The sequence below is a fragment of the Pelecanus crispus genome, chromosome 3, assembly GCF_030463565.1.
Source record: "Pelecanus crispus isolate bPelCri1 chromosome 3, bPelCri1.pri, whole genome shotgun sequence".
NCBI lineage: Eukaryota > Metazoa > Chordata > Aves > Pelecaniformes > Pelecanidae > Pelecanus > Pelecanus crispus.
This window is the reverse complement of record NC_134645.1, coordinates 50,349,002-50,363,801: the sequence shown is the minus strand read 5'-3', so window position 1 is coordinate 50,363,801 and position 14,800 is coordinate 50,349,002. Positions and strand designations below refer to the sequence as shown.

Genomic DNA, 14,800 nt, shown 5'->3' with positions numbered 1-14,800 from the left:
AGCCCTTGGCCGCTGCCGCTGGCCCTCGGCGGTCCCCTCTGGCCGCTGGCAGCGGGTTCGACTCGCCACCGCCTTTCCCTGGGGGTCCCGCTGTCCTCGCCTCGCTGTGCCAGCTGTGAGCTGGCAGCGGGTGTGCCCAGCAGGGCCAGGAGGCCGGGCCAGGCCTGGCGGCCCCATGTTGAGGCTCTGGAGCAGGTGGCTGCTGTTAGGCGAGGGAGCAGGCCTGCGCTTCGGCACTGCTCGTCTGCTGCAGCTGCTGGAACGGCTCCTCTGCTCCTCCTGCACCGCTCGGGCTGTTTTCCTGCTAGGGGAGAACAGCTGGATACATAAGGCTCATGGCTGTTAAAAAGGGATCCTGGTTCTGTCAGGACGTTGAAGAAACCTGTGCCATGCAAGATCTCAGTATTTAATTGTCTTTTTAACATGAAAAAGGGTGTTAGTGCAGACTAGCTCCCACGGGAGGTATTTGGAACCTAAAATGGAAGCATCTCTTCCTTCTCAGTATTGTTCTTTGTGTTTTATGGTTTTGATTTCATTGTTTTCTATTTTTCGCTATCTGTTTTTCTTAACTCATAATATGGGGCTAACTTTATTGCCAAAATAAAACCTCTTGGGATTTTTCTTATTAGGGACTTTATTTTCTTTGTGAGATGCTTTTTTTTTTTCCCTATTAATGTTGTGTAAGATTAGATACAATAGTTTGCTGCTCATTCTTACAGGGTGATTCATTTTGCAATTCTGTTTTCCCTGGTGGCTGAGCTTGCAAGTATTACTTGCTCTCAGTGGGATTTCCTACTAAAGTAATTCCTGCTCTGTAGACTATAAGTGGACAGGATCAACCCAGCTCACATTTCCAGAAAGGTGGGAAGGGAAGAGAGAAAGGAACGTATCAAATTCAGGGGAGGGCAGAAGTAGTGCCAAGGATTTCTATTCCACCACTGAAAAATGTCTATTTAAAAGCACTTACTGCATTAGACTAACAGTTTCACACCCCAGAGGAGGTAAACATGGCTGAGGATAAAAAAGCCTTTGCTGAAGAGAGCGATAAAGCGTTGGCAAAGTCTGAAGGGCTCACTTTGAAGGATGTGCTGTTCTCCTACTGGGGGACCCCGTATCCTGTCACAGTGTGCAGTGTGGAAACGTTTCAAGCCCTGGAGAACCTGGAAGCCAGAAGAGATGATACGGTGCTGGTGTCCTACCCCAAATGCGGTGAATACATTATAAATTGCTTGCTGTAGTCTACAATACCGTAACTAATTAGCTGACACAATAAGAAGGAAAACCAATTGATTATAGTTGTGTGAGGATATCGGGCATTTCTACTACAACCAGAGGCAGCAGGTTTTTGTCCTGCTTTATTGTAATTAAACAGTCTGTTACACTGCTTTTCAATATGGTTTATGTTTCTGAAAGGAAAAGGAAGTTTTAGTGTTCAAAGATATTTTTGGCTGAAGAAACAAGAATAAAGTACATAGTTTTTTATATATCAGTGGGACAAGACAACTCTGCCAGTATGATGAACTGTATTCTGAAAAGCATGTTAGTAATGTAATATAGTGTAGTGTACAAAAGCAATAAAGTTATGCATTAGACTCTTCAAGGTGTAGAAAGTGACATGGCACAGCATCTTTACTTGCAAAATTATAAGCTGTTTCTTGGCATTATTCAGTATCAGCATTGTTTTTTGTTTTGTTAGTGCAAAATGGTATTGACTAGTCTAAAGCTTTTAGTCAGAGGTTTGCAGAAAGGAGGAAAGGTGCAACACGAGCAGTGAAAAAAACCCAAACAACCAACTAGTTGATTTTGATCTTTTTTTAAATGTCAGTTTTGACATGGTTGCTTACAAGGAAGGGATGAGTTTTGCTAATCTAGGAAATTCTATCCAAGCATATGTTTCTTCTTTGAGACCCAAGCAGCAGAAGCTTAGGTTTATCAGAGAAAATGTGGGTCCAGGGAAGGATTTCATTGCACTAGCATGGTAGTAGATGCGGTCAAGTTGGGCTCTAACCAGGAGGGTCCTAGGTCAAGGTCTCATTCAGCACATGGAATTCCCATTGGCTGGCGAGTTCTGATCTGGAAAGAAACTGTGGTGTATTTAGGAGCTCAAGGAGTATGCCTGTAGTGTTTAGGGTCAATTTATAGCAGCTGTGAGACAGGACACTGAACCAAGAGAAAGAGAGGGCGAATAGAAAAAGAGGGAGCTGGTGCAAAATGTGGAATGTGCATCTTTATTTTAAGGAGCCTGTAATTCCGTTGGGTTTGGGTCCAGAGTTCTGCTGGACCCTCTAAAGATCTAAAAGGTCACTGTCATAACTTGGGGCTGGCTTTGATTTCTCACAGAGTTTGGAAGAGTTCAGACGTGGAGTCGTGATGCTGATTGCCTCCGAGGTTTAGTAACTCAGTAAACCTCCCCTGCTCAGGGAGAGGGATCAGTAGATACAGAGATCTCACACTGTTAATATTGCGCAGTTTGTGGTAGGTCAGCAGGGGGAAATTTTACCAAAGACCACTGCCAGTTGTTCAGTAGGAGAGGGAGTACACAGCTCCCTGTGGTTTGCTGGCGAATGCAGCACCCTGTTACCCGGCAGGCACTGCTGGAGAGGCACGTATGAGAGGCTGCATGGAAGAAATGGGAAAGCAGGAGGGAGAGAAAATGTTGCGTTTGTGTAGTGCAGTGTAGTTACAATCTGCAGGTAAATCTTTTGGAATTTTCTCCCATTTGGATGTTTGCTCTTATATTCTTAAACAGTGCTAAATAGATTTCTTGTCCTTATTTCCTATGGCTTGCAAAATGGGGGAAAAGGCAAGAGAGGAGGATAAAGATCATAGAATCATAGAATCGTTTAGCTTGGAAAAGACCTTTAAGATCATCCAGTCCAACCATTACCAAGTCCACACTAAACCAATTAAGGGTAGACTAGACTAAACCATGTCCCAAAGTGCCACGTCTGCCCGTTTTTTGAATGCTTCCAGGGATGGTGACTCCACCACCTCTCCGTGCAGCCTGTTCCAATGCTTGAGAAAGATTATCTGCCCCAGTCTGAAACCAGAAATGGCTAGGCTCCCTCTTGCCCCTTGATGCGACACTTGGACCCACCAAGCCATAATGTCACCAGGTAGTAATAAAACTCTCTCTGCAGGCCTCTTTCCCTCTTGAACCAAGCGAGCCTGGTGTCTGGCTTCCTCTGCCAGCTTCTCAGGTGTTTTCCACACAGGGCTCAAACTCTGTGGCATTTGCCACGTTTAAATGGCCATGAACATGCCTGATGAAGGACTCATGTTGAGGCCCTTCAAAATCTTTGTCTCTCGAAGCTTTAATATTGTCCTTATTCCTTTCACTTATTAAGTATTATGAAGGTTAAGTTACAGTAAAGTCTCACTATATAAAAGGTTTCTCCCAACTCAGGTGTGCACAGTGGAGAGGAAAACTCTGATGCAGAGAACTATTGATGAGGTAGGGGTAAAGGATGCTGGAGCTCCAGGATGCAGTACTTCCCAGGATGGGTTGCACAGTTGAGAAGCCAGTAGGGGATTTAGAGACTAGGAATTTTAGGTTTATCAAAAGTAAAATCTGTATTTGTGCACATGCAGTTAATACTGGGCAGATGAGGGCATGGGTTTGGAGACTCTTAATGCTTTTGGCTCTGGTCTGTATGTAAATGGGAGAGTGACATAAATGATATACATCATACAATGTCATATATAAATATTGGGTGGTATATAAATGTAATATATGTATTATAAGACATTGTATGATGTGCACACATTGTATACACATTACTATATAAATGACATGTATCAGCTGCTTCCATCCAAGCATCCTGAGGCAGTTTAACACGGGGTGGAAGTTACTCCTTTCTGGGAATAACTTTCCACTGAAAGCATGAGGTTAAAGCTGTTTGCATTGTGTGTTCCCTGTTAGTGCCCCTGGCAGCTGCGTTCACAGGGGACTCGCAGCATGCAGGAGGCAGCAGCAGCAGCTCCGCAGGTCCATGTCCGTGGGCCCAGTGGGAAGCCTTCCAAGCGCCTCCCCACAAGTGGGGAGGGTGCTGCAGGTCAAGGTGAACACGCTGTTCCCTCACTCTGTCCTGCCGGCAATTGGCAGAGCATCAGTGGAGCAAATGTGGTTCCTGGAAACTTTGGGGAAGCAGGCACCACGGAGGCACCAGCTCCAGGAGCTGGCCACAGGCTCATGCTGGAACAGGGTGCTGCATGAGGGAGGCTTTGCTGCAAGATCCCTTCCAAAGGGTGAGGAGGGATGACGCAGGTGTCCAGTGGGTAACAGCTCTTCTAGCACTTGTTCTGGCATTTGCTTCATGGAGACGGCAACAGGCACAACTGAGGACAAGCGCTGGCAGTGACATTGAATAAATGACTCCATTTCATCCTTGACCCAGGGCAGTAGAGAGAGGCAGACACTTTCCTCGGCAGAATGGGTGAAGCTCTTTGCTCATTCCTTCCTTCTCCTATTCAGACCCTTCCCAGGTGTTTCTCTGCAAAGGACAGGAAAGCTTCCATTACTGTCTGTCACTGACTGTTTTATGAATATATTAAAAAGATGTTAAGTGCGTGATTGAGTCAGTTCTGTCCCCAGTGCTTCCACATACCAGTTATAAGTGAGCCAAGAAGGTCACAGTTAAGAAGCTGTTGAGGATCTTAACAGAAAACATTATTTTGTTTATAATCAGTTGAGAGCTTTAGTGTTATTTGTCATTTGATGACGTCTATTATGCTGAATTAAGCCATGTAATGAGAAGGCTTTGAGATCTTATATAAACCTCTGATATTTTTTATTTTGTTCTCTGGATTTCTTGATGCAGGTGTGAACTGGCTTATCCAGATTTTATGTGATTTGATATTTACAGCTATTCAGAGTAAACCTGTAAGCACAGAACTACCTTTTATTGAATGTGGAGATCCAGATAAATATCAGGTTAGTGAAAAGAAACTTAAAATCTTGTTTTCTCTCTCCTGCACACCCCCTCCCAAGTTACTAAAACGAAGTCATGCAGCAAGTAAAGATATTTCTCCTGAGAGGCGGGAAAAAGATGATCTTGGGTGACTAAAGTCTTTTGTTTAGGGGCTGTTTCACACAGGCGGCTCTCACAGGTCATTGCTGCACTCATGTAATAAACCTGTTCTCACTTATAGTTCTGTTTATTTCTAAAGAGGAGGAAGCAGATTCCATCTCCAAGGATTTTGGCAACGCATCTGAATTATGATTGCCTTCCCAAGTCTATTTTCAAGAACAAAGCCAAGGTGGGCTTTTTTCTTTTTTCAAGAACAAGCCTCATCTCTCTTGACAGTACCAGCATGCAAGAGTAATTTTGGGGCCACATCCTTTTCTTGCACCCAAGCAGGTGGCACTGGGGGAAAGCAACTTGGAGACAGTGGGATGCCTGGGCTGGCTTATCACCCCCTACAATTTACAGCAGCCTTAGTGGTGCTGTAGTTGACATAAACAAGAACAGATCTAGAGGCTCTTGCAGTGCTCAGAAATGGCTGGAGTGTCACGCTTTCATTTTTTTTTATGCTACTCTTTTCTATGCACAACTGTCGTGGGAACGAACATGGCAGCGGTGTCTCTGCGACATTGGCTGTCTGCTTGCAAAGAGTCACACTTAAAACTTTAATATTTCTGGTACTTGGTCACTGAACAATGGCGGATATATAGCACTCAGGAGATGTACCACAGATGAAGGAAATAATTGGTTAAGGGATGAAGATTTTTTCCATATTTCATTGGTATTTTTTCTTGTATGAGACAGGAAAAAAATATAATGTGTATAACAAAAAAATTCAGTGTGTATAACGTGTTTTCAGAAGTGTTTACGCTTCTCTGAGGATTACAGTCTCTTAGGATTTCAGGAACATTATTTCCATGCTTTGAAAAATGGGAGATGATTGTAACAGCTGCAGTTTCCTGAAGGAGAATCGAACAGAGCCTTTCCTAGCAGGGGGTTGCCAAATGGTTCCTTACAATTTCCCAGGTCTTAGGTACTTATGGGATAGTATTCAATGACAATATTACAGTTTTTCCAGTTGCTTCTTTCTACAATTGCTTCATGACATAAGCAAATCTTAGAAGTGGTAACAAGGTCTTTATTATGATCACATTATAAATTTGTTCTCCATGCCTTAACTAATAAAATATTTTATAGCCTGTAGTGTGTTATTGGTTGCAGAATGTTTGGTTATACTCTCATTTTGGTTGCCAGGGGAAATAAGTGATCTAAAATTGTTGACCTCTTTCTCCCACTCCAGATACTAGTACTGTTTCGAAACCCTAAAGATACAGCTGTTTCATTTTTCCATTTCCACAACAATGTGCCAAGTGTCCCCAGTTACAGCTCCTGGGATGAGTTCTTCTCAGAGTTCTTGAATGGGAAAGGTATTGTTACAGTTACTGAATGTAGCTGAAGAAGCAACAGGGAAAATATATTTGAAAACAACTAAATGGGGCCAGTGGGAAAACAGCTGTGTCGTAATTAGCTTACTGATGGCCATACGTCATGATAAAGGAGGCAGCTGAATGCCAGAATGGGGAGAATGTCCAAAAGACGCTTTGCTTCTGGGTATTTTGCTCTTCCAGGTGAGGGTGAAAGAGTTGCATGGCAGCTTGATGATGGCATCGGGTCAAAATTCTGCCACGTAGTGGTGGAGGAAATGCTACAGATCTGAAGTGGTAATGAAATGACAGTTTGTTGTCTTTACTGTTTCTGCGCATGAGGCCAAACATCTCATTAGCAACCCAAATTTTAGACTTGGACTGATGTCTGGCTTTGGCTTTTACGAGATGTTTAAATGACAGTATAATAATGGAGGGGAAGCACATAGTGAAATTTATATTTCTGTGTGGAAACCATTTACCTACAAAAGTCCAGAGGAAGCCTCTGTCATTCTGTTGTACAGTACAGTACCATGGAAAGGCCAGGCTGTTCCGTTTGTTTGCATTGATGTGACTGGTAGGCAACAGAAGGCAATTCTTCAGGCAGAGAGAAATAAGTACCCAGTAAGAAAAGAAGGTCACTATGATGCTTTGTTCTCTTCTTTACAGTCAGCTGGGGATCCTATTTTGATCATGCAGTCACCTGGAACAAACACATTGAGGATGACAATACTATGATCATAATATGTGAAGACCTGAAAGAGGTAAAGCAGATGCTGTGCACTGACAGGCAAAACACATCTCAGCCCCTTCCTTGAAATCTGCTGAAATTAACAGCAAAAGGCACGGGTTTCTGAAAGAGCAAAATCAAGTTGATTTTAGTGACAAGTTGAGCCTGGCTATACAAAAGCTGAGCTCCAGCGTAATGCAGAAAACAGACTGTGAATGAAGGTATATATTGTTAATAGATGATGGCAATGCACATCCCAATTGGGTAACTCCTTTTTCAGAGGAAGCGTATTGCATGTCTCCCTTTCACTGTATTGCTTTCAGAACCTGACTGCTAGTATAAAGCAGATAGCTGAATTCTTTGGATTCTCCCCAACGGCAGAGCAGATCCAGTCCATTGCAGACAGGGCCACTTTCCAGGCAGTGAAGGATAAGGCACAGGAGACTCATGGTGCTGTTGGCTCAATTCTTTTCTGCAAAGGTAAATTTGTATTTTGGCAGGGTGGTGAATGGTAGCACTGCATCTTGGGCAGACAGGAATTTGGATCAGTAGATGGTTAGTCTTTCTGTGTAATTTTCAAGGCTGGGAGTTTTTTAAGAAACACTGATTGTGATTCAGGATGCTGTCACTTGATTTCATCACAAGGGCCAGTACCATTCTGTAAAGCCCTGTATAATGTGACCCTACAACTAGCACACCCTTCAGTCGTGATATGCAGTAAGCACCAATTAAAACAAAGAAGAGTTTTATTTTGGCTTCTGTGAGTACTGGGGATAGCCTGGCACTCAGTCTACAGAGTGCCTCCACAGATTTTTCTTGGGTTTTCTAAATAACCCTTGTGATTGCCTAAGAACCTCAGTCAACACATGGAATCCAGACACTCCACAGATTCAGCTGTGTCTTTTAGCCATGGATCAAGCTAGAGCTGTAGACTCAGACAACCTCAGACTGTGGGCTCTCCAAAATCTAGATTAAAGGTAGACCACAGCTTAGGGCAGTGTCTGGTTGCAGTGCGCAAAGCTCTTGCAGTTAAAAGCCACATCTTTGAACTTTCTGGGTTGGTTTCACAACTGCTGGTCATCTTTTATAGTCTTCTGCAGCTGTACAAGACACATGCCAAAGCTGTGAAGGCAGACCAGTGGCTTCCTATGTTTGCTTTATGTCTACATTCTATTGAGGACACCAAATATAAGGCAAACATGAGTGTATTCTTGGGTCAGAGATTCTTTTCTTGCAGGGGGAAAAAAAAAAGAAAAAAGGATTATCCTGAAATATAATAATAAGAGAGACAAGGTGGTGTTTTGTTTTAAATCATACTCCTTGGTCCTTACAGTCAAAGGTAATATTTTACTTTTCTTTATATTCCAGGTGTTGTTGGAGACTGGAAAAATCTTTTCACTGAGGCTCAGAACCAGGAAATGGATGCCAATTCAAAGTGTGCTTAGAAGGAACTAAGCTGGGAGTGAAGTTAAAATATGATGTGTACTGCAAGGCCTGAACCTCCTTTAGAGAAAAAAATCATGTCCGGGCTGCTTTTCATTCACTTCTATGAAATAAAACAGAAACCAGGACAATATCTGATTTAAAAATCCTTGCAATTTGCAAACCTCTTTCTGCTGTCTTAACTTACACAAGCAATCCTTGCTTGTGCAGTTAGTATCATTGACCTCACTGGATTCTCTTAAACGACCTGTAGTTCTTTGGCCTCACTTGGTTTTTAACACTGATTTTTAGCTATGATTTCACGTTACCTGGTAGAATCCTGTGTGGAATATGTATGCAGTAGTTAAACCTGCTGAAATCACTGGAAATGTATTCAGTGTGTTGGAAGTGATTTTCCAAGAGATTTTTTTAAAACAGTCGTGAAGTGTCATTTTGATTCTTAATTTTTAGGTTCATAGTATTCATATATAATTTTAATTTCTGAGTTCATAGTGTAAAATGAAATTTCAAAAGGTCTCGTTGTGGTTGTCTTTTGCCACTTTCTGTGTGCTGATAAATGTGTGAAAAAATGAAGGAACTCAGTGGTGGGAATTTCCCCCCCCTTTTGGCGATAATATTTTTCTTTCCTTTGGTAGTGTGAGATCTCATCCTGAGCAGTTGAAGGAATTGCCTTGGACAGAACTTGCTCATGGAGGTTGGGGTCCCCCTCCTGGTGGTGGCTTGCTTTTTTGCTTAACCTCAACATAGGGTTACCCATGGGGAAAATTGGAAACACTTGTTGAGAATACCAGGTTTTGTCCACATGATTGTCAGGACTCCTGAGCACCCAGCCTGCTTTGGATGTTGAGGAAGCTCCTGGCTGGGCAGGGCTGGGAGGAAGTCACTTCCTTATGGTATCAAAGCAGGGGGGGTGGTAATCACCTGGTTGACTGTTTGCAAGAAGGGACTTTTTAGACATGAGAGAAGGAAGTGTGCTACTTGCATAACTCTGGAAATGGAGCCTTTGTCTGCGTTGTCTGGGTTTGCCTGGGTTACTTTATGCCTAACAGTAGTACATACAATTTCAGAGCCAGGATGTGGATTTTTTTCTGGATGTCTGTCTGGGAGCTTTGAAGTACCACTGTCAAGAACAGAATGGCTCTCCTTTGGTGGTGCTAGAAGACCTGTGTGCACAAGATGGTTGAGCATTGAACGGTCTCATAAAGGGCTGACTTTTTAGGCTAAAGTTTTCCCTTGGGAGGCAGATTAAACACCAGTCTTTGGCAGTTGGTTGTTTTCCCCACCAGAGGCATTTCTTTTGCTCAGAAGAGAAGGAATACAAAGGAAAAAGTACTCGGAGGAGGAATACGCGGGTAATGGGCACACAGTTGCTAATTTAGCCAGTAGCAGAGATTAAAGTCTTCCTCCTCATAATTTGTCAGCTTCTGTCTGAGAAATAATTGTCTTAAGCGTGGTAGATGACTTGGCAGAAGGAGTGTTTGTTACAGGTGTGTTGGGTAAAGAGTGTACCTTAGTCAGGCTGAAAACTCAAGTATTGGGTACTTGAGGTGTTGACACAGATGGACTCTGTGAGACCTTGTGCTGCACGCTTTGTTAGCACAACAAACTCCCAAGTGCTAATGAGAATCCCTTTCTAAAAGTCTGCCAGTGACAGGAGAATGATTAAGACAGGTTAACTTCAGTGCATAGTTAGGGATGTCTTGTCATTTTGTAGTCAGGTCTCCACGAAATTGTTTGTCTTTCCTGGCATATTCCCCTTTAATTTTCTTCTCCTGTTCTAGCCTCGTTTGCTGTAGCAATGAAAACTGCATACAGTTCACTGACGGTGCAAAAAAACCCTCCAGCTGTTGGTCCTTTAGGTTGACTAGCTAAGATGCCAGTGTCCTAAAGACTGGCATTCACATGGTGGGAAGCAAGGATCAATGCAGATGTGAATTTGCTTTCAAAATTAACAGTTGTAATAATGGCCATTTAAAATAAGTAAACCAGAAGTGGGGTACCAGTGAGAATTGAAGAGCGAAATAGAACACACAAAACCAAACCGTATCAGAATGAAGTCAGTTAATACTAAACAAATGAAGGTTTAGGTTGCTAAAGCTATCTCAAACAAATCCGGGGTTCCTTATAAGCTTTAGATAGGCACCAGGAAAAGCAGCAGCGTTCCTTGGGTATTCGCCTCAGCTGTACCTGCTGCAGCAGCAGGTCAATATCATTGCTAAGCAATTACTAAAAGGAAGTTCAAAAGGCTTTGATTGAGGATAATGTTGAAGCAGGAGCACTACTTCCTATTAAAGCAGGTTGCCTGAATTACTGATAGATCAGTAATAGCCGGCCTGTCCACTTAAACCGACGTGTTTCTCAGTTTAAGATTACTATGAAGTATTCCAGGGCAGTTCAAGAGGAAATCCTATCTCAAGATGCTAAATAGGCTACTCTTAAATTTTCACACCTTTTGACCAGCAAGGTTATTTAAGCTGAGGTTGTTTAGCTATCTGAGGGAATATTTTATAGGTGACATTCTTAAATTCCTTCAGTCTGATCTGCACATTCTTCTCAGCACATATTCACATACTCAGTAATTGCCAGCTAATGATGAGTGTTAAAGAACATCGAGTATAAGACTGTTGAGTGTGAGGGGCGACTGATTTTTTTGTAGCTTTCTGTGTGTTGTAGGTTCCGTTCTGTTAAAAATGATGTGGTGGGGTAACAGGGAAGAAAGCTAGACATAACGTCACCAGAGAAAGGGAGAATTTGTACCTTGCTCAAGCACTTAAGCACATTCAGGATGAAAAAGCACTGTGAAGTGCTGTGAGATGGTGGCATAGAAGGTCAAATCCAGTAGCCCACAATAACTGCAGCTGTTGACAGCAGCTAAACTAAACTAAAGATTCAAACCCAACAGGAAAATTAAACTCCTCATTGTGGAAAATCACCAGTCATATAATCTTTCAGCCATACATGTAGGGAGCAATTTTGGGTATATATTTTCCATTTCTGTATTGTATACTTTATGTTTTCCCTTTTATACTTTTTATTACAGTACTCAGCAGTAAAACTTCAAATGGTATTTCTGCACACAACATTTAAGGAATATGTTGGATCATTCAGCTTCTAAAGAGTTTTTTTCAATCCCTGACCACAGTTTTGGTTTCATTTTTTCTGTATTTGTGACCTGCTTCACACTTACCATTTTCCAGCAGTTGTAGTTATTTATGATGTCTACATTTATGGTAACTGCTACATGCTGCTCTATTAGTACTTTTGTCACCTTATAAGCTGTTCAGTAATAATCATAGGGCAGGAAAATATATTAAAATGATAGTGAAAAAGAAAAATTGGAGGTCTTCTTGGAAAAGAGAAGCATAAATGTATCTTTTGTATGTGAGAGATGGCTCCCTTGTGTGTGTTCAGGGTGTCAATAACCGAACCAAAAAGGAAAAAGAATTCTGGTAATTCTGGTACTGAATTACAATAAAAGTAAAACAGGATCAAAGCAGACAGAACTCAGCTCAATTTTCTCATTTACAAAATGCAGGTATTTCAGATTGCAGCATTTTGCAGGACAGTAATTGGAAAGATAATTAATGTTGAATTACAATAGAAGTGCTGTAGAAGTACAGGGCACATACAACATCCACAGGTACATCAAATCATTTTTTTCTGAGGGTTGGCTGGCCATTAGAAAGGATGCCAAATGGATTTATAATGAAGGGGGACATGAAATACAGTCATTGCAATCTTGTTATGACAGCAAATGCCTGGACTTGTATTCTAATGGTTTTTTTTTGTTAAAGTCCTAACACTTTCATCTGAATTTTGACTGAACGCTCACCTTTTTGCGGATTAGCACCTTCTGTTTTAATCTGAACACACTGCAGAGCTTGGCAACGTACACTGGAAGTGTTGAAATGAGACTGGTCAGTGAATGTTACAGATGTTATTATTGTCAGGATTGATGCAAAGGAGAGAAATAGAGAACAACATTATGAATGAGAGTGTACTGTGTCAGTGCTGTGTCCGAGTGCATTGCTAGAGCATTCTGCTAAAATGTCATTTACGTTCAGATGTTTATGGTCATGGATACAACTGTCCTGTATTGCTATTGCACTTTGTAATACCTGTATATTGGATAATATGAAATATTAGCCAATAAAATACTCAGTGTGCATCTGAATGGAAAGGTTTTCGTATGATCATTTGGCTTCTGCAAAAAGTTTAGAGGCTTGAGGAAGATAGGTAGAAAATTAGTCTTTGACTTTGCTCAAAATGTGAGGCAGCCAGGAAATGAAGGGAGGCTGGGAAACTGGTTTCTTGGGAGGCTTGTGTACGTGTGAGTAATACAAGCTTATTGACATATGCTTGTGGGGTCTCCAGTGAGTTCCCTGCTGTTTTGCATTTTACAAGCCAGTGAGGCCGTTTTCATTACTACAGCACTCATTGGCGTTCCCCCAGCAGGTATATAAGTCATAGTTTCATTATTGTGTATTTCTGATATATCCGTAGGCAATGTATTTATATTCAGAGGAAAAAATTAAATGCAAGATAATCTCAGGCATTAGGCATGTCCCAAAAACTGTAAAAAAACACCCAACAAAAACCCCCATGAAAATGGAGCACTTACATTCTTCCCTGTCTTCATTTATCTTCTGCAGGCACAGAGAGTGATCGGAATAACTTATGCAGATGACCGGACCAGTCTCTTCTTTCGTTCTGTGGGCGAGTATTTACACTGTCTACAATTTTCATTTTTTTTTTTCTGGTCTTCCAGCACAATCTGCCCTGTTTTTTCCTGATCACATGGATTTTTTTTTCCCCCTAACTGTTATTTATTTAGAAAACTGTTAATTTTTCTTCTTTTTGTTTGTTTATTTTTGGTTGTTTTTTTTTTTTTTTTTTTTCCCCCCTGGCAAGCCACTGTGTTTGTCCTCAGTTGCAAGGTGTAAGCTTCTGGACACCCAGCTTTCTTGCTGCTGTGGTACCAGAGGCACGGTCAGCCATTTATGCATCGCCATAGAAAACTTACCTTAGAATCATAGAATTGTTTAGGTTGGAAAAGACCTTTAAGATCATCCAGTCCAACCATTAACCTACACTACCAAGTCTACTCTAAGCCAATCAAGGGTAGACTGGACTAAATCATATCCCGAAGTGCCACATCTACCCGTTTTTTGAACACTTCTACCCGTTTTTTGAACATGTAATGTTGTTGTGCTGACAAAATATAAATAGAAGCTTTACGCACCGAGGCTGTAAGGTGGTGGGACCTTATGGCCGCGGGCGAGGGGGGCCCTGAGGGGGAGCTGGTGGAGGCTGCCTCCATCGAGGCGCCATTAAGTAGTTTCCCCGTTAAAGAGGGCGGCCCTGCTCGAGAGGACGGGGCTAACGGGAGTAGGACAAGGAGCAGCGGTGGAGGCTGGGCTTCCCTGCACCTCAGTCCCTCTGAAATGGGGTGGGGGCGCCTGGCAGCGTCATGCCAGGTGTGAGCCTGGGGCCCTCCCCGCGCTGAGGGGGGGTTGCAGAGGGCAAACGCCTCTCGCCTCGCCTCAGGAGCGGTGGGAAAGCGGGGTCTTCCGTGGCTGCCACAGCCCACCGGCCTGGGGCTCTCCCCCCGCAGGAGTCTTCTCTCTTGAGCTGCCTAGCGCCACACAGCCTGCTTTTAAAGGTGAGAGGAGTTGTTCTCCCGTGTCTCAAAAATACGGTTCAGCTCTCAGACCGGGCTGGGGCAGGTGCATGGGGGAGTCAGTTCCCCTCCTGGTGCCCGACAGACCTCTTGTGCCGGCATGCCTGGGGTGAACAGTGGTTGCAGGGTGGTGGTAAACGTGGTCCCCCATGCTGTCTAAATCCCAGCCTCCTGAGGATTTTCTAGCAGTAAAGCCTGGCTGTGGTCTTACCAGAGGGAAAAAACGTGGTGTGGGAGGATGTGGAGGAATGGCAGCATGCAAAACAAGCGGGCATGGAAAGGAGAGCGGCTCTGAAGGCTGTATGTGTTTGACGAGCGTGTTCCCCATAGGGCTGGAGATTATGATTTGGAGCCAAAAGCCTTGGGAAAGCCACCTGCACAGTGGTGCCAGTGGGAAGCGGGTGTGCACCGAAGACCCTCAGCAGAGCAACAAATGTGTCCGAGCGCTGGGGTTTGCTCAGGCCTCCTGCTGTTGTAATGCAGAGCACAGTATTCATGGTGGAGGTGTAAACAGGGCAATAAAAAATCTGCTGCTGTTATCAAACGTGAATGTCTCTAT

General features: G+C 43.0%; 1 protein-coding gene across 1 annotated transcript; it reads left to right on the top strand.

Moving 5' to 3' along the window:
- The first annotated feature begins 1,007 nt into the window (after positions 1–1,007).
- Positions 1,008–8,610, top strand: SULT6B1 (sulfotransferase family 6B member 1). The gene is made up of 7 exons (XM_009488980.2): positions 1,008–1,209; positions 4,821–4,933; positions 5,170–5,259; positions 6,265–6,391; positions 7,058–7,152; positions 7,442–7,598; positions 8,487–8,610. The coding sequence occupies exons 1-7, from the start codon at positions 1,008–1,010 to the stop codon at positions 8,561–8,563; spliced, it is 861 nt and encodes a 286-aa protein (XP_009487255.2). The 3' UTR covers positions 8,564–8,610.
- The last annotated feature ends 6,190 nt before the right edge of the window (positions 8,611–14,800 follow it).